The sequence below is a fragment of the Rhincodon typus genome, chromosome 3, assembly GCF_021869965.1.
Source record: "Rhincodon typus isolate 14 chromosome 3, sRhiTyp1.1, whole genome shotgun sequence".
Taxonomy (NCBI): Eukaryota; Metazoa; Chordata; class Chondrichthyes; order Orectolobiformes; family Rhincodontidae; genus Rhincodon; species Rhincodon typus.
In genome coordinates, this window is record NC_063334.1 from 26,378,585 (window position 1) to 26,397,651 (window position 19,067).

Consider the following 19,067-nt stretch of genomic DNA (forward strand, 5'->3'; position numbering starts at 1 on the left):
TGCTTCATATACAGCTTTCATTTGAACCATTCACTGGAAGCAAACGAGGTGGTAAGAATTCTTGCCCTAGAAGTCAGAACAGGTGCTTGGCAGCTTCAGATCACTGTACCAAAGGATGTTTATGTTGGTACACTGCATGGTCACCAGCCACCGCAGCCCACATGCAAGGACATTGGTATCTGGTATGTAGCAGCCTCTAAGAACCCTTGTGGCACATCTATGATTCACTTATAGTCTGTTTTCACACTTCAGCGCTGCATCTTGGGGAGCAATGGCTTATCATTGTAATGCTGCAGCAAGGACACTTTGTGATCAGGGACATGCACACAGCTAAGGATGGACAAGGTTGCATCTCAAGGACGTTCACTTGCTGTCTTTGCGCTCACTCGCTTTGAGCCTACCTGGATGCTCACTGCATCCTTGTCCTCCCTTGCCTTTTTGCACCTTGTCCCTTAGCCGGAGGTCTCAGGGTAAGAGTGCTGTTGCACTGCCCTGTTGTTTCATTTAGATGCAAAGCCAGAAAGCTTATCTTGGTTCTCAGCACTCCTCGGTCAAGTCAAGTGCAGCCTCCGATACCAGTCCAGAGGCACGGACAGAGTCAGTCAGCCACTTGGTGAGATCAGAGTCAAGATCCCCTCTTTGTAAGAGGTGAGGAGCTGAACGTCAGGCAGCCCACCACCTGTGTTAACTCCTTCTGCCTTGTGGGTTATTCTTCTCCTGCCTCCCTCTCTGTCTGACTCCAGGTGTTAAGAGAGAGGAGTGTGGGTGGCACAGCAGTATGTGCTGGTGCAGGTGGGAAAGTGTCTCAAGCGAGTAAGTTGGCAGCACAGAGGGCATGCAGGATTGGGATTGGTAAAAGCGAGTGGGGGAAGATGTTACAGTTATTAGTAAGAATAGTAGAGTATTGGCCTTGTGGGCACAGTAGCAGAGGTACTGAGCGCAGCAGAGATGATGGTGCCATTTACACTGGCGCAGTGGAGGATGTCACTGACCCTCTTCCTATGTTGCTGTGCATTCCTTCATACAGCTGAGATTGACCCAGGTAACAACTTCCAACCAGCTGGCATAGTCCTGGTGTTGTGGCCTCCACTGACAGCTCTGGAGGAGGAAGTCCCTCCTCTGCATCACCCCATCCCATCCCCCAGAACCTCCAGGTCCCTGCCCACAAAACGAGACATAATATTTCCTATCTCTACCATGTTCCGGACAAACGTCGAGAACCATGCAGGGCAGCTAGGACCGACCGTGCTTGTCTAGGTGCACAGTGGGCTTTTTAAAATGGCCAGAGAGACCTTGGCAGTGAAAAGTAGTAGAAGGGGCTAGAATCAGACAGGAGAGGTGTCATTATGCAGGGAGAAACCTTCTGCTGAAACGCTATGAAACTGACAGCCAAAAAAACCATAAGATTTAAGGAGCTGACATTTTGTATAGGATATTGCACCAAAAGAGGCTTGCTTGCAAAACGGTTTGCAGACAGAACATTGTGATGAATGGTACCTTTTGCAAACATTCTAAAACTTTGTATTATACATGTACTCTATTCTGAATATTGCCTGTTGACTGTCACGTGGTGTGTCTTTTGCTTGGAGAAGGGATAGATGCCAAATAAGTAAAAGTTTTTTTACAAAGATAAATTGTGGTTGTTGTCTTTGAGTATATTGAGCTACTGACTTTAAGTACAGTACAACAACTCAGTTCGAGCACAGTTCACACATGGCTATGTAGCCTTGCTAGCAAATGTTATGAAAACACCTGGCATTACATCCATAATGACTCTTGCATTTCATTTTATGAATTGTGTTTATGTGCATTATCAGCACAAGAACTGGTCATTCACCTCCTCATACCTGTCCTGCCAATTTGAAAGAGCTGTCCATTTGGTTCTCTCCTCTTCACAATCCTTTCCTCATTGGCCTCCAAACTTTCTATTTCAAGAATCTATCCAATTCTCTTTTGAAAGTTAGTTGAATCTGATTCTAACAGCTCTTTGTCTAGTGCATTACAGATGATCATAATTCAATTAGATAGAATAAAAAATTCTCCTCATCTCTAGTTTTTCTGCCAATTATCTTCATTGTATCCTGTAGTTGCGGAGCCTCCTGATAATGGAAACGGTTTCTCTTAATTCATTCTGTCGTAATCCCTCATTGAGCATCTTGACCAAATCTCCTCATAACCTTCTCCTGCTCTAAGGTGACGATTCCTGGTTTCTGTAGTCTCCACGTAATGACAGCTTCACCAAACTTCACCTCACACCTGAGGGTAGTAGCTGTCCACAGTTCTAGAACATACAAGACCACTTCCTTTTTCCTCTCCTTTGAGGAAAGAAATGGGCAGGAGAATATTGAATGGATTAAATTCATGCCTGATATTAAACTCAAACAAAAACTTCATTAAACCTAATTTTCCTTCTCAATAAGGACCTCTGTCCTGTTGAGGTGACTCCAAAGCTGTGGATAATTTAGAAACATGCTGTGTATTTCCTTTTACAATATGCATTTTTCACCTGGGATTATCTGTGCATTCACATTTTAAGATTGCGTAATTGGGACATATTCGTTTTGGTATCATAAATCTAACATTCTTTCTTTTTCCTACAAGTTTTCTGCTTTGCCCTTGCTCTTGTGGGAAATATCCATAAAGTGTCATGATCCAGTCCTTTGCCAAAAGTCCAAAGCTGCATTTTCAGTGGCTCAGATGATCACTGGTACCACAAGGTTTTGGTCACTTTTCCACTCCTAATGTAAGTGCCATCCGTCAGCTCAGGTGCATGCATCTAGTTCAGAATGAGGATTCAGCCTGAAATATTTAGATCTTTGTGTCTGAGTTTGCTCTCTGTTTTAAATCCATTGGCATTTTCCTTTCACAAGAATTGTATTTCTGTGTCCCTGATTAACTGGTCATTCATGCTTAACAGTGCACATACTGGTTGACAGGTTTATTCTATAGAAATGTTACAACACTTCAACGAAGCATGTCATTGCATTTGACTCATTTGAGGATTTTTGCGAGCCACATGTTACATTACAAGTCTGTCTTTCTGGCTGAGACGGGGAATAGATTTCAATCCTTGTTACTCGATTAATAATTTACAGATAAAGAGACAAAAGATCTTTGAGTCTGGCGATGTTGAGTGAAATGTTAGAGGAAATGCATTCAACAGCAGTGTGCAATTACTAAGCTAAATTCAATTCCAGAGAAAAGCTTGAAAGGGATTTAGAGAAGACTGATGTGATACTTAACAATGTGGTTAACATATAATCCGTACAACTGTACATTTGCTAAGAGGCTCAATCTGAATTATTTTCCTGCAGGTCAGGAATCCAGTTTTAATTAGTCAACAAGACCGCTTCAAAGCTAATGTACCTTCCTTGTTCTTGGGATTATATTTAGGCCTAATCTATAATAAACTTTGTCAAGTTCCATGTCTGTACTTAATTAAAATCAACTGTATCCGTTTCGTTGCCTGCTATATGAATACTGAAATTGCCATTGATCACTATGCACAATTAGGATTGCTCCTGCAATTGTTTGAGTATATCACATAGTTCTTATAAAAGAAAATCTTTAAGCAATGTACTTTTTCTTCGCAGAATTTAAACCAGAATCCTCGGACACTTCTGCCAAAATTTTATGGCTTGTACTGCATGCAGTCAGGAGGTACTAACATAAGAATTGTGGTTATGAACAATGTGTTGCCACGCTCTGTCCGGATGCATCACAAGTACGATTTGAAGGGCTCAACTTATAAACGGAGGGCATCCAGAAAAGAGAGAGAAAAAGATATACCCACATTCAAAGACTTGGACTTTATACAAGATACACCAGATGGCCTATTTTTTGATGCTGAGACTTATAATGCATTGATTAAAACACTTCAGAGGGATTGTCGGGTATGTATGGCACAAAAATTAGTGTTATTCTTTATTGTTGAAGTTTTGTGCACCTTGGGACAAGAATGAATTGGATAGAAATATAAAGAGATTTTATCATTCACATTCTGAACAATGCTTGACCTTAATTAGATACGTTGGCCCTGTATTTGGGATCAGCCATTGTGGGGGTGGGGCGGGCAACAAAAAGTTGTTCACAAGGATCTAGTGACCTGGGGTGCATTTAACTTTTCCCAACATCAGGTTGAATGTGGCAGCAAGTAAAGGGAATCTGTAAGTATCTATGTGCAGTGATGTCATAGGGGAAAGTAAAGTCATCAAGTACAGTAAGCTGCCAATCACAGTGGCTGCCTCTGAAAATACTTCAAATCCGGAAGTAAAAGCTACTGGCATTTGCTCTTAAACTTTAACAAATAGCAAAATTAATGATTAGGACATACGTATTGGTGGAAACTGAAATATCAAACTTTTGCAAGCAAACTTCTTAAGATTTCAAATTTTTTCCATTGTGAGAAATTTTACTTTAACAAACAAAATTACTTTCTCAGAATCAATGAGAATGTTTAGTAGCAGTATATATGTGGTTAAGAACAGGCTACTCCTAACTGAGTAAGGCATTCATTTCTCAAGGATTTTTACAGTGAAACTTAAGAGTGGAAGTTTTTCAGTCTATTCAGTGATTTTTTTCTTTTTTACTTGAAATTTTGGCAACCTCAACCGATAAACAAACAGCTTGATTTCCATCTTTCTGAGGAGTTCTGAGGCAGGGTCACCGGACCCGAAATGTTAACTCTGTTTTTTTTCCTTCACAGATGCTGCCAGACCTACTGAGCTTTTCCAGCAACTTTGTTTTTGTTCCTGATTCATGGCATCCGCAATTCTTTTGGTTTTTATTTAGCTTGATTTCCATGTTGTTTTGTACATACGAGCACACCAGAAATTCTTGATACTTCCATTGGATTAATGATGGCAGATGCTGACTGTGTTGCCATTTGATATAGCTGTGAAAGAACTTGCACTAGGCACCATCCACTGTGGTGATGCTGTGAATACCTGGACAATATGAGGTAGAAGCTGTTGGGGGACAGATGTCATGCCAATATATTGGTAACATCCTCTACAGTAACGTATATCATATTCTGTAATCTGATGTTAGTTGGAGTAATGCAATAAACTTGCTATTACTAACTTCATAAGAATAGAGCAGCAGGAGTAGGCCATTCAAACCCTTGCACCTGCTTCCCCATTCCAAATTGTGATTGATCGTCTATGTCAACGGCGTAGTCCTGTGCAATCCCCATATCCTTTTTGCCATTACTAACAAGAAATATTTTAATCTGTTTTGAACCTGCTTGATGCTTTTCCACAGCCCCCTGATAAAGTAATCCAAAGATTCACCATTTTCTGAGTGCAGAAGTTTCTCAGTCATAAATAGTTTGCCTTTTATTCTAAAACTGTTTATTTATGGTTCTAAACCGTATCTTTTCTTGCATTTACTTAGAAACTTATAAAATTTTTAAAGGGGTGGACAGAAAGATCACCTCTCATTCTTTTAAACTCTCATGAATATGCAAACAGTCTCCTCAATTCCCCCCCCAACCCAGGAAAGTCCTACCATCCCAAGAATCAATCTGGTGAACCTCCTGTGCACTCCCTCTGTCACCAGTTTATCCTTACTTAAGCAAGGAGTACCAGAACTGCGCGCACAACACTCCAGGTGTCATCTCACCTGTGCTCTACACAATTGAAGCGAGACTTCTTTGCTCCTCTACTCGAATCCTTTTGCAGTAAAAGCCAAAATACTGCTTGCCTACTGAATTACTGCAAGATTCTTCTAGTTAGACTAGGAATGTATCTATTCCTCTCCAGATTTCCAAATTAAAAGGAACCACCCTCCCTCAATCTAAAAATAATAAGTTTTTAAAAAATAGACATGAGAGGAAGAAAGCATAGCATTGTCTAACTTTGACAGTAGTTGATTGCAAATGCTATGTTTCTGCTGTACGATCTTGAAAAACCTATCCAGAGAGGGTATCTGTTTTTCAGTGTCTCCTATGTACTCAAGGGGCTGGTTTTAACTCTGTCCCATTGGCAAGGAAAGGAAACTAAGCATGGTATAATAACAGATAGTAGGAACTGCAGATGCTGGAGACCACCTCAAGCCCCACCCCCATCTCCTACCTACTAGCCTCATCCAGCCCCCTTGACCTGTCCGTCCTCCCTGGACTGACCTATCCCCTCCCTAACTCCCCACCTACACTCACCTTTACTGGTTCCACCCCCGCCTGTCTGTCTCCTCTCTACCTATCTTCTCCTTTTATCCATCTTCTATCTGCCTCCCCCTCTCTCCCTGTTTATTTCAGAATCCCCTTCCCCTCCCCTATTTCTGAAGAAGGGTCTAGGCCCGAAACGTCAGCTTTCCTGCTCCTCTGCTGCTTGGCCTGCTGTGTTCATCCAGCTCTACACTTTGTTATCTCATGGTATAATAACAGCCAGCTTGAGACTCATTGACACCCAAACCAGTGTGGTAAAAGTCATTACAATTAACTCCCATCTCCTTAATCCTTCACTTGAAATTGCGATCTGCATTTGTAGACCTTGCATTCCAATTGGATGTAGTCCCAGAGGTTTGCCACATGAGTTTCCTTCACACTCCTCCCATTGCCCAGTCAAGGAGCCTATTCTCTCGCACAGGAAAGGGAGCATGTTTCATGATTCAGCAGGGTGATCCTTGATGTCGAACAGTCTGTTCTTCTACCCAGCTCGTGTTTTTTGAACTAAGAGACAAAAGTGTTGAAAGAAAATGGAAAGAAATATAATCAATATTTTAAAAAGAACACATTCCTGAGATTTTAGGAGATTAAGCTTGAATTTTTGGCTCCGGCAAGCCTGGAAGGTTGGCAAACCCTCTTTAGGAACTCAACACAAATGTGTTTTAGAGAACCTCCTGTATCGCAATAGTGATTTTATTTGACTGTAAAGCCCTTTAACCATCTGGGTGTTGTGAAGTGTGCTGTACAATGCAAGTGGTTGTTTCTCTCATGCCAAATGGGAGGAGAATGCAAAACTTTTCTGCCATTCATCCCACTTAAGCACCCCGAATGCCTGATATATTTAAAAATTTGTAGATTTGAAAAGGAATCGTGTAAATGTTAGTACATAGGTTTGTGAATAGTATATTCTTAGTGACCTTTCTGAATGATGGATTTCGTTACAGAGTTTGCCTGCAAAATGAACTGAAATGAAAAGGAGTGGGGGCAGACGGGAGTAGAAGAGTATTTTTAAGTTTGTTTTTCTGAAAATCACTGCTTGCCTGTTCAAATGTGACTTGCAAAAATGTTCAAAGAACAATCAATCAAGTTTGAACAAAGTTTAAGGACGAATGCCACTTTGGAACATTTGTTTTACAAGAACTCTCAAATTTAAAAAGTTGTATAACTTGACAGCAAACCCACTCATTGTCCTTCCATCATAGCTGCTTTTCATTTTCCATCTTTCTGCTCCTTTTACCCTGGCCCTACACTCCCTCCTTAAAGCCATTCCTGCTATAAAATTTTAAAAAATCATTTATATAATATCTTTGACATCCTCAGTGTCACAGTGCTTTATAACCAATGAAATACTTTTGAGAATTTGTAATCACAGTTGTAATGTATCATTGCTTTTGCTGTCAGTAATTTCTGATTGCTTCTCTTTAGCTTCTTGTTGGCTTCTGATTTATCTACTACCTACCCATGTCTGGGAGACAGCAACAGAGCCCAGGCTTTGGGAGATCATCAAACCTCTTGAGGCCATTTAGCCCATCAAGTGGGTTCAGCCATTCCGTCAGATCATGGCTGATCTATGACACAAATCTACCTGCCCTGCCAATCTATTTTGACATTTTAAACAACTTGGTCAGATCACCCCTTAAACTTGTATATTCAAGGGAATATAAATTAATTAACTCGGGCTGTGTCTATACTGCGTCTGTGGCCTGCACTCCGTTCTGAGTACTGCACGTTAGAGACAACACATGAATATTGGGGATTGTGACCCCAATTCTGCTGATCAATACCAGGGCTTAGAGTATTCACCTAAGTTAGACAAAGAAGTCTGGCATGTTATTGCCAGCATCCGTGAGAGGAAGTGCATCCCAACAGTAAAACCATTGGGATGGAAAGCTAAGTTTAACAATCCCAACTCTGGGAATGGAGAAGATGCTATTCCAAAGTGGAGAACCTGCTCCAAACAAAACGGTTGGGCAAAGCCGGAAAGTGAAATGGGTTACAGAATATGTGACTTTTGTGACTATTTTTGAAAAAGAAATTGAGGTTTAAAGGTGCAGGTGATGTTATTTACAGTGATGAAACAACACTAGCAATATTTTCACAGCTGAAATTGGATTTTTCTTTGTAAAGAGATTTTTTAAAAGATTTTTGTTTATTTGCAAAATGACAATATTTAACGAAGAAGCGTTAAGGACACTTTATCCATGGTAGTCATTGAGTACACTTTTATCCTGAGAACAGTTTAATTGTTGGCTGCCCCTCCATAGTTGAGATCAGGAACCCATTGTAGATGAATAAAATTAATTAGATATTCCCTTCATCTGACTGTGAAGGATTGTTGATTGCCAGCTGTCAACATTTAAATTGAATTTATTGAAATATTTCAAAAGGGCCATAGCCCGTATTGAAAATAGGTAACAATAAAATTCCGGCAAAATTTAACTCATTTGGGAGAGGTGACCAGAAAGTTAGCTCGAGGACAGAGGATTTAAGAAATGTCCTAAAGGAGATATGTTGTGTTCTTATGTTGTCACTTTCTCTTTAGGAATTGAATCTCAAATATTTGGATCCAATCTGAATGCCACTAACCCAGTGATTGCAAACTTGTGTAACTCAGTTAATTATACCAAATGTGAAATTGCTATTGATTCTTTCTACAGCTTAATGATAACTGGGCATTTTTATGCTGTCAGGTATTGGAAAGTTTCAAAATCATGGACTATAGTCTGCTGTTGGGAATTCATAATTTGGACCTGGCCATTAAAGAGAGAGAAAAAGAAGCAGAAAACCTCCAGACTGCCTCAGATGGGAAACGCCCGGGTGGGCAGAAGGTCTTGTATTCCACAGCCTTAGAATCTATACAAGGTGCAACCAAATCGGGAGAATCTGTTGGAACAGATGACATGTAAGTCCCGTCAGTATCCTCTTCTATACTTGGCTAATGTTCTCCTTGGTGAAACTGTTTGTTTACTGTGTTAGCAATGGAGTCCCAGGCTTGTAGTTTAACCATGTTGCTTTGTGTTGGAATACAGGTGTTGGGGGTTTAATGGCTATGCTACTGAGCTAGTCATTACCCACTGGTACTCTGTTCAAATCCCACCTTGGCAATTTCAGAATTTGATATTTTGTAATCAGGAAATAGTTTTTAATTTATAATAGTAACCATGAAGCTGTTGAATTATTAATGGAACGCCCCAGGACGTTGATAATGAGCGATTAGTATTGGTAATGCATTGAATGTCAAGCGATGGTGGTGAGATTGCCTCTGCCTCTTGTTGAACATGGTCATTGCTTGGCATTTATGTGGCATGTATGTTACTTGCCAAGTTTCCAGACCTGTTTCGTTGTTTTTGAATTCACAGTTTGTCAACAGGAGCCCTGTTTTGGTGATTGGAATGTTTTGTAGGTTTATCTTCTGCTTTATGGTAACAAAAGGCTTTAACCCAGGCCTGTAGGTCTTTTCCAGCACGTTATGTACTTAGATTGTATTTGAATATTCCAATTTGGAGATTTTAGTGTCATCATCCTATCACTGCAGTTAGTTGGTATGATGATTTGAGATCAGTCCTCTACAGGAGCAACGTAGAATTGTGAAATTTGTTTTTTGTGAGTAAGTAACTGCGTAGTATTTACAGCACAGAAACTGCACTTGTTCTTTAAAAGGTGCTTCCGACTTCTTTTTTTGGTCTCGCTCTATCAGCGTATCTTTCTGTCTTTCTCCCTCATGTCATTTATCTACTTCCTTTTCAGTGCATCGATGTAGTTAACCACTGCATATGTTCCACTTACCACCCGCTTGGTAAAATTTCTCCTGAATTCTTGGATTTATTCACGACTATCTTCTAATTCTGGCCCTCACTTTTGGACTCCAACATAAGTGGGAACATTTTCTTCTAGTTTTTCTGTCAAATCTGCTCTTTTTTCAGAGGGAAAAGAAAATCCCAGCTTGTTTGGTCCTTCATGATCATTGTAACACTCAGTTCTGGTACCACTCTTGCAAATTTTGCTTTAGTACCTTTTTTCAGTTCCTGTATTTCCATTCTATGACTTGGAGATTGGCATCACATACTGCTTAATCTGTAAGAACTTGTGCCTTTGCATCAGTATCCTCATCTTTAATTTTTCGTTCTGCAGTGATAGGATGATGACACTAAAATCTCCAAATTGGAATATTCAAATACAATCTAAGTACATAACGTGCTGGAAAAGACCTACAGGCCTGGGTTAAAGCCTTTTGTTACCATAAAGCAGAAGATAAACCTACAAAACATTCCAATCACCAAAACAGGGCTCCTGTTGACAAACTGTGAATTCAAAAACAACGAAACAGGTCTGGAAACTTGGCAAGTAACATACATGCCACATAAATGCCAAGCAATGACCATGTTCAACAAGAGGCTCTGCTGATAGCACTATGCAGTATTTGTTACTGTGATAGGACAATCATAGAACAACACATTTTTTTAAGAAAGATATTGCAAAATTCATATCAGAGAAAGCATGATACAGAAATATTACCAGCTCCATGAACTTTCCTTATCACTTTATTTGTGGAACTGCGTCTTTCTAACAGATAAAGCCAAGGACAGCTCCCAATCAAAGCAGTTGCTTGTTCTGTACCTACACTGCCTGCCCATTTCTCCATGAATTGTATCATCGTACTCATTTATTGTTCAGTCGATCAAGGGCCTAACTGTTTCTGATTGTTTCCAAATCAATCGGCACAATAAGTATCTGCTTGTGTTGAACTTGTTCTGGAAGGCAAACACAAATAATTCCTATCTGAAAATGATGAACTGTCAGAACAATTAGAGAGCTAAGGATGTAAAGTCTGAAAAGAAGCAAGTTCAAGTGGAGGTCTTATCAGGTGCATCAAGGATAAAATGGTTCAGATGAATCCAAGATATTGTTTAAATGATAAATCAAACAAGAGTTATGAGCAAATAAAATATAAAAGTTCAGACACTGGTGATAAACAGTTGATTTTATTTTGCTTTTTATTTTTAAACACGTCGGAGACATTACGAAAGGAGTTAAATGATAGGCTCATTGTTGAGTTGGAAGAATAGATGGGTTGCATTAACTTTTACTGATTAACTTCGGCATGGATGCTTGTTTGCTTGTGCTACTAGCTATTATTCAAAGATTTCCTCCTAATTTCCTATCAAAACAATTCCATAGAAGAGTTGACTTGCTTTCAACAAATGTCTTGATTAAAATAATGCTAGATTTAAGAGTTTTCAGTTAGAGTCCACATAAATCTGAATTTTATGTTATGTTTGAATTGTATCTAGAAATTAAGTGAATAGATCAAAATGCAGTTATTTTATTCGGTATATTCTTTCTCTTCTCTGTTTAATTTCACTGACATATTGAATCAGTACCCAAAAACTGCTGCGATAAGACAGTGCAGGGGAATCCTGCAAGACCAGGGACGTTAAACATCTACTGGGCTTAATGGCATGATCACGTTTTTTTTTTCCCCATTTCCACTAGTCAGAGTGACAGGCTGGCTGGAATGTCAGTGGCAGAGGCCAGGAGGGCTTCAGCCTGGGATCTCTTGGTGTCAATCCCTGAGAGGAGGTAGGGAATAAGAGATCAGGGCTAGTGGATATGCAGGTCATCATGACAGGGGAGGGTACTGTCTGTGTTCAGGAGGCTAGAGATCCCTCTGGGGAGAAGGATTCCCCTGGTGTGGGAGCCTGGTGGGTTTGGAGAGGTGAGAGGAGAGGTTGTTTAAATGGCCACGGGAGGGGAGAGAAATGGATTGGAACTCTGTCACTCCCTGTGAGTCACAAATAGTCCTGTAAAAGACACTTGCCTCTTGAACAGGTAACCAACTATTCTTGAGCCCCTACATGTTTTCTTTTCCAGCTATATATCCAAATCCTTTTTGAAAGTGTGAATATATGTTTGGGAGGCCAGTTGTACATTTGTACATTTTGGATTTAAGTGTTTTTAAAGAATTAAGAACAAGGTACTGATAATGGGCAAACTAGATTTGTGTGGAGCTCATGGATATAGCATCATGAAGTGGGCACTTCTTCCCGATATGGTGAATGGGGAGCCCTACTCATAATCCACTGTCATCAGACTGGTGTTTCCTGTGACATGTCTCCAACTGATAGAGAAAAACTACCAAGATTGAAGTAACGTCGGAACAGGCAATAGATAACCTGATTAAGAATGTAGTTATTTCTGTTTTTAGATAATGTTTAAAATGATCTTATAATGTGCAGCAGAATATACCACCTCAAAGTTGCTTTACAAGGGAGGGTATGGCCCATGTTGCTTTGATAGATACAGATGTGATCAAATCTCCTCTTTGTTTAAAGGGATTTTACAGTTTCACTGCATCAGCCTTATCAGTGATGGATCTAGTGATGATACAAAGTCCTCCTTTATCGGTTTCTCAAGTTCCATCCATACACAGGTTCTTAACTTTATCAGATTGCTAGCCCGATAATTCTCCATGTCATCAGTTACATTCTCTGGTTTCTATCTCATGTTGTTTAATTCAAAGTCCTTACCTTTGTACCTCTGCAATATTCTTCACCCCTGCTGTCTTCTAACACTTATACCTATGTATTTCCTTTGACCCTGTCTCATGTACCTCCCTCGCTGTAACAACAATGAGCAAACTTTAGTCCCTTAGTCATTCTCTAAAACTTCATTCTTAAACCCTTTCACCTTGCTACTACTCTGCCTATTAAAACCTTCTTCAAAATCTGGGTATTCCACTGTCTTCTATTACTGTTGGGTATCTGTTTCCTCCTATGCATGGTTGCTTTGGACATTTTTTACTTTAAAAGCGCTGTATAACACAATCCATTCGGGAATGTTGCGTGCTGACACTGGGTTCACTAAAAAAAAAAGAAGCCATTCAGCCCCTCATGCCTGTTCTGTCCATTCAGATCATGGCTGATTTTAAAAAGTGTCCTATCCGAGACTGGCCTTTCATACCAGTGAAAGTGAAGTTTGTGTATGTTGTAATCACAAGTTGGCTATTTCTGCCTTGAAGTCTTCACTTGGCAAATGGATGGATATTGGATTAAAACATGCTTCTGACCTCAGACGTTGCCACCACATGGAATGTTTTTGTCATTTGTGGGACATTGGCATTGCTGCCTGGGCCAGCATTCATCGCCAGTCCCTAGTTGCCCTTGAGAAGGTGTTGGTGAGCTGCTGCCTTGACCACCGCAATCCATGCGCTGTGGGTTGACTCTCAATGCTGTTCAAGAGGGAATTCCAGGATTTCGATCCAGCAACACTGAAGGGAAACTGTTAGTTTTTGTACTGTTTATGTGGACAAGCTCTAAAAACGTGGTGCATCGCTCCGCAAGTGGTGATGAATGGTAGAATCTGGTAACTTACTCTGGTCTGACGCACAACTGTTCAAGAAATGTTCAAGAGGCTTTGCATTTAGTTTCTGGCAGTGATGAAGAAAACTACAATAGGTGTCAGCTGTAACCCAACAGGCTCCAAGAACCTCCTTGTGTGAATATGGAAGACACGACCTGACTGGCCTTTACAACCCATACGCTGAAATATCAGTGATTGCTAGAGCTGTATTCCAAAATGAAACCTTGGTGATTGTGTGTTTAATCCAGAGTTCAGTGCTTCCCAATATATTAATTATACACTTGATGATTCCTAGGGAGTAATTCTAACTATGAATGGTCATGATTGAGGTTGAGTTAGACACCCATTGCCTGTTATTTTTGGCTATTATTTGTTTTATATTACTTATTGTTCTTGTCTTTTCCAGAATGGGTGGTATACCAGCCAAAAATAGTAAAGGCGAGAGACTGCTACTTTACATGGCCATTATTGACATTCTACAGTCTTACAGGTATTGACTGCATGTTTCAAATTAGTCTCCTTCTGAGAGAATTGATGTCTTCACTGTTCCAGACAGGCCTTTCATACCAGTGTAAGTGAGGATTATGAATATAGCCATAAGTTAGCTACTTCTGTCTTGAAGGCTTTATTTGGAAAATGGATGGATACTAGATTTGAGTACTCTTTTGACTTCAAACGTTTGATTCAGATTCAGCATATAAAATACTTCTCTTCCCAAAGCACTACTATCCCCTAATCTGGGACAATGTTTTAGATCGCTCCCCACTCTCAGTTCAGTTCTGGCTCACTGGTTATTTCCACCTCAGAAACCCATCTGTGCCCCATAGAAAATGACTTCAAGAGGCTAGATTAGGGTAGGGAGGTGTTCCTCAGAATTAGAAGTATATTGCTCGAGCCAGGGAAATTAAGTTTCTCATATGTACCTATTGTTTAGTCATAAACTGGAAGTTTGAAACAGACCGTAGTTTGAAATTGGTTGTTCCATTCCTTAGCGTTCTTCATTTCTCACCTGGTGCATAAAAAAATCAGTTTTGCAAATGTCATTTAGCAGAGATGTAACACACTGTCAATTTACTGATTCAAAACAAACTGTAATTGGAATTAATTTCTGCTTTCAAATACTTAACTAATTTATTTCTCCCCATAAGGTTCATTAAGAAGCTGGAACACTCCTGGAAAGCACTCGTCTATGATGGAGTATGTTTACATTTAATTTACTTTTATGACTAAAGTAACGTTAAATGAAAAGATGTAATTATTTAACAGCAGCAGCTAAAGTAAAGTGGCCCTCAAGGGAATGGAAATGTTGAAGAAAACACTCAGCATATTTTCATTCTGTAATTTGGTACAAAATAGTAAGAAGATGAAAACAAGAATTTGATAAACATCTGTAAATGTGCTACATTTCTTCTTGCATTATCTAGAATGTAAAGCACATTTCGGCTTGTTTGATCTATACTGCATACGACGCTCCTCTCACCTACTTCATGTCTCCCTATGAACATATCCTCCTATTTCCTCTCTCGCTCATGTTTATCCAACTTCCTCTTAAAATATCTACAGCAGTCACCTCAACCACTCCCTGTTGTAATGAGTTCCACACTGTCGTTACTTGCTGGGTTTAAAAAAAAGTTTTTGAATTTACAATTGGATTCATTAGTAACTCATTACATTTATAATCTTTTAGCAATACCCCTGCCTTGTTTGGGAGGGATATGCTGTGAGGTGAAATATAATAATGCACTCTGTCTGCTTTTACTTCATGTAAGCTTAATGTACTCAAAATGCATTCTGATCTGCATTGTTTATGTTTTCCAATTTAAAATAAACTTATTGTCTATCAATGTTAAAAATAGCCCATTTGCAGAAGTTGTACAAATGTTGAACATTGCATTCTGGTGTCCCAAGTAGATACCTATGACTTTAGTGAAGGTTGTGCGTCTTTTTAATAAAGGTAAATTGAATATGGATTGCTTACTTTTTTGGTATCACTAAGATTGTAACCTATTAGATTGTATCTAGAATTTTGAACTGTCTCCATGATTCAACTAATGCAGATCGAGATTCAGAAACAGGAGATGGACTAGTTCCAAATGATAATGCTGTAAGGAGAAATATTTTCCTGAGCTTGACAGATTGAGATTGGAAGACTATTGGTGCTGTAATATCTGATAGCCAGTGTATAAAATTGACTAATTAAAGTAATCTGTTTCAGAATATTATCAAAGCAATTCATAATGCCACGTCGTTCAGCTACGTATTACTTGGCACTGTTCAGGCATTAAAGTCGAACTATTTAGATATGAAGATTCATTGCCATGGTCTACTGAAACACACAATACCATAAGAGGATGAGGGCAAGCATTCAGTTTATCCCATCCTATTCCCGGTTTCTAGCATGGTGGCATCTTGTGAAATGTGAGAGAAAGTGGACAGGACAGTTCTGCCTTAGTGGTACAACTTGCTTTATAGCCATCAACTGACAATTTCAGTTGACTTTATCAGAAGGCTGACGCATTCCCTGAAGCATGGCACCAAGCAGACTGTGTAATAAATTAGAAACCGAAAGAACTGCGGATGCTGTAAATCGGAAATCATGTAGTAAATTACTTATTCTGAGGAGAAAGAAGGGAAAATTGCACATTGCGGCAAAATGTCCCTTCGTGGGACTATGAGTGTTTGCAAACAGTAGCGTTGTCGAGAAAAATGGTGCTGACTAAAATCTACTGGAGCACAGTGCAGTCAGTTCCTTTGAAAGCTTTGGCAGGGGCAGTTCTACAATATTTTGGAGACATGGGTCATATATGATTCCCTTTTATCTTTCCATAGGACTCAGTTTCAGTCCATAGACCAGGATTCTACGCTGACCGCTTTTTAAAGTTCATGAGTAGTCGAGTATTTAAGAAGACCCTGTGTGAGTACCAATGAGTATTTGATGGTTCATTGAAATCTGTCTTGTTTAAATATGTTGATAGCTACTGACTTTATTTGCATGCGTTTTCCGAGTATCTTGCAAGACGGAGGCCATTCGGCCCATCGTGCCTGCACTGCCTGTTCAAATGAGCATCATTACCTACTACCAATCTCCTGCTTTTAACCCCAACCCTTACATTTCATTTTAATCCAAATAATCATCCAATGGCCTCTTGAATGCCTCAATTGAAACTGCCATCACCAGACTTCCAGGCCGTGTGTTCTATATCCTAACTACCTGCTGAATTTTTTGTTTTTTTCCCTATTATCAACCTTGCTTTTTTTTTTTGCAAATCACTTACTCAGTGCCCACTCATTTCTTTTTCTTTTTTACAAGCAGGAGCAGTTTCTCCCTTACTACTCTAACCTCTAATAGATCTTCACTTGGCCTTTACCTGTGCAAGGAGAACAATTGCAACTGCTTCAATCTGTCCTATCTATTAATCTAAAAAGAACGGTGAGAGATCACTTGTGGATATAGGTTGCAGGACAGTGTATACTAGAATAAATAAATGGGATGTGAGAGAAAAGTAATACTCATGGAGGACTTTATAAATCTACGTGAAATTTGTGGAATTCTGATTTGATTTTCTGGGTTAACTTTGTCAATTCGTAGGGTGTATTCAAGATAACTTCTTAGAGCAATGTTTTCTCGAGCCACCAAGGGAGCAGACTATTTTAGACTAGGTGTTGCTCCGGAAGGCAGGATTAATCAATAACCTCCATAATCAGGGGCCAGTAGACAACCTCAACAGTAATTTGCTCGAATTACACATTCATTTTGAACGTGATTGTCTAAGATTAGTGCTTTAAACAAAAATAAAGGTAATTATAAGGGTATGAATGTTAAGTTGACTAAAGTGAACTGACCATCTACGTTAAAAGGTAAGATAGTGGGCGTGCAGTAGCAGACTTGTAAGGAGCTGTTAAATAACTCTCGGAAAGATTTGTCCCAGAAAGGTGCTACACAGGTTGCATCATCCATGGCTAAATAGGAAAGTTAAGGATAGCATCAGATTGAAAGAAGTACTGTGCAACTCTGAAGGGAATGGTAAGTCAAAAAATTGGACAGATTGTGAAAAGCTAAAAAATGGATTCAAAAATATTGGGGGAGGAATTAGAATATGAAAGAGAGCTGTATAGAAATATAATTTTCTGAATATAAACTTCTTCCTGAGACACTGCTTTGATTTGACCCTACCATTTTTATTGATATGCCATTCCGCTATTTTGGTGGGTACTCTTCATGCCAATGCTACCTTTTCCTCACCATGTGTATAACACTGGTTGTGGTGACCACTGGGTCCTTACCATGATTCTCCTATTTCTGTGAATTGCAGAGTCAGTCACTTTTTGCCAAGAAGTCTCCAGGTGATATTCAATTGCTGTATGGTTTTACTTTATAAACTGTCCTTGCCTTGTCAACTGAACAATTCCTGTCATACAAATGTGGAGAATTTCTACAAGTCTTTAAACTGAAAAGGCAAACTAAGGTTAGCTTAGTTGGCTGGATGGCTGGTTTGCAATGCAGAGTGATGCCAACAGTGTGGGTTCAATTCCTGCAGTTGCTGAGGTTACCATGAAGGACAGTCATTTTCGACCTTTCCCCTCACCTCACAGGTATGATGACCCTCAACTTAAACCATCACCTAGTTGTCACTCTGTAGTGAGACAGCAGCGCTGTAGTCCAGTAGGAGCAAGGCAACTTTACCTTTACCGTTCTCAACGAGTGACAGCAGTGAGAACTGCTGTCTGTCCTTCAAGAATGTAACGTATTCAATGCTGTCTTATTAAGAGGAATTAATTATGTATTTCAAGTTGTCTTTCAAATGAGATGTTGATTTTTTTTTTTGTTCACTGACGCAGCATTGCGACCATCTCCTTCAAAGAAGGCTCGTAATTCCATTCCAGCTATAAAATACATAGGACAGGAAGTTTCATCCTCTGGAACAATGCAGGATACAACTGAGGGAAAGAACGAGCTGCTGTCTGGAACCAGGAGCTATTTTAGTCTTGATGGAGAAGGTAGTGCATGGAACTTTGTTTGTCTTTAGATAGACATTAATTGTTACAGAGAGCTTAATTGATCTAGAGTTAATGCAGCCTCTCTTACTCCCCACCACCCCATATGACATGGCAAGAGTCAATTATTTAATCATCCTTGAAGTAAGAATTTAGAACCTGAAAATGTTCTTGTGGGACCATTGAAAGCTTAGTCTTAAAAATATTCTGTTATTTGATCAAAGTTTTCTTTGTTAATTTAGTCATTGTATATCATTGGATTGCCCCACTTCCTACAGTCCTGTATGAAATAGTTGCACATGAGTAATTTTAATACCCATTTTGGATTTTCAGGCAACTGTTTTCTTTCATTGAAAGAGAGGCATTCTAGCACGTGTCACGTTTTAAATTGTCTGTAAATCTTTTCTGTTTGAACACCAGCTTGTAATTGAGCTGCTTATCAAAGATTTCCATGATGTGTGGGTGAGATTAGATGCTGTACACGTGTATGGATGTGTATCTATTGACTTTGGACTTGAATAGGTTGGGATGTTGTTTTGCAAAAATG

At 39.5% G+C, this 19,067-nt stretch overlaps 1 protein-coding gene across 1 annotated transcript in view; it reads left to right on the forward strand.

Moving 5' to 3' along the window:
• Nucleotides 1-2,651: 2,651 nt before the first annotated feature.
• Nucleotides 2,652-19,067, forward strand: part of LOC109926660 (phosphatidylinositol 4-phosphate 5-kinase type-1 beta) — a 43,205-nt gene continuing 26,789 nt past the window's right edge. Inside the window, exons 1-7 of the mRNA XM_048619275.1 lie at nucleotides 2,652-2,743; nucleotides 3,594-3,893; nucleotides 8,857-9,068; nucleotides 13,932-14,015; nucleotides 14,674-14,722; nucleotides 16,355-16,439; nucleotides 18,365-18,523. Of these exons, the coding sequence (XP_048475232.1) occupies nucleotides 3,648-3,893; nucleotides 8,857-9,068; nucleotides 13,932-14,015; nucleotides 14,674-14,722; nucleotides 16,355-16,439; nucleotides 18,365-18,523 (835 nt within the window). The 5' untranslated portion in view covers nucleotides 2,652-2,743; nucleotides 3,594-3,647. The remainder of the gene's footprint in view (nucleotides 2,744-3,593; nucleotides 3,894-8,856; nucleotides 9,069-13,931; nucleotides 14,016-14,673; nucleotides 14,723-16,354; nucleotides 16,440-18,364; nucleotides 18,524-19,067) is intronic.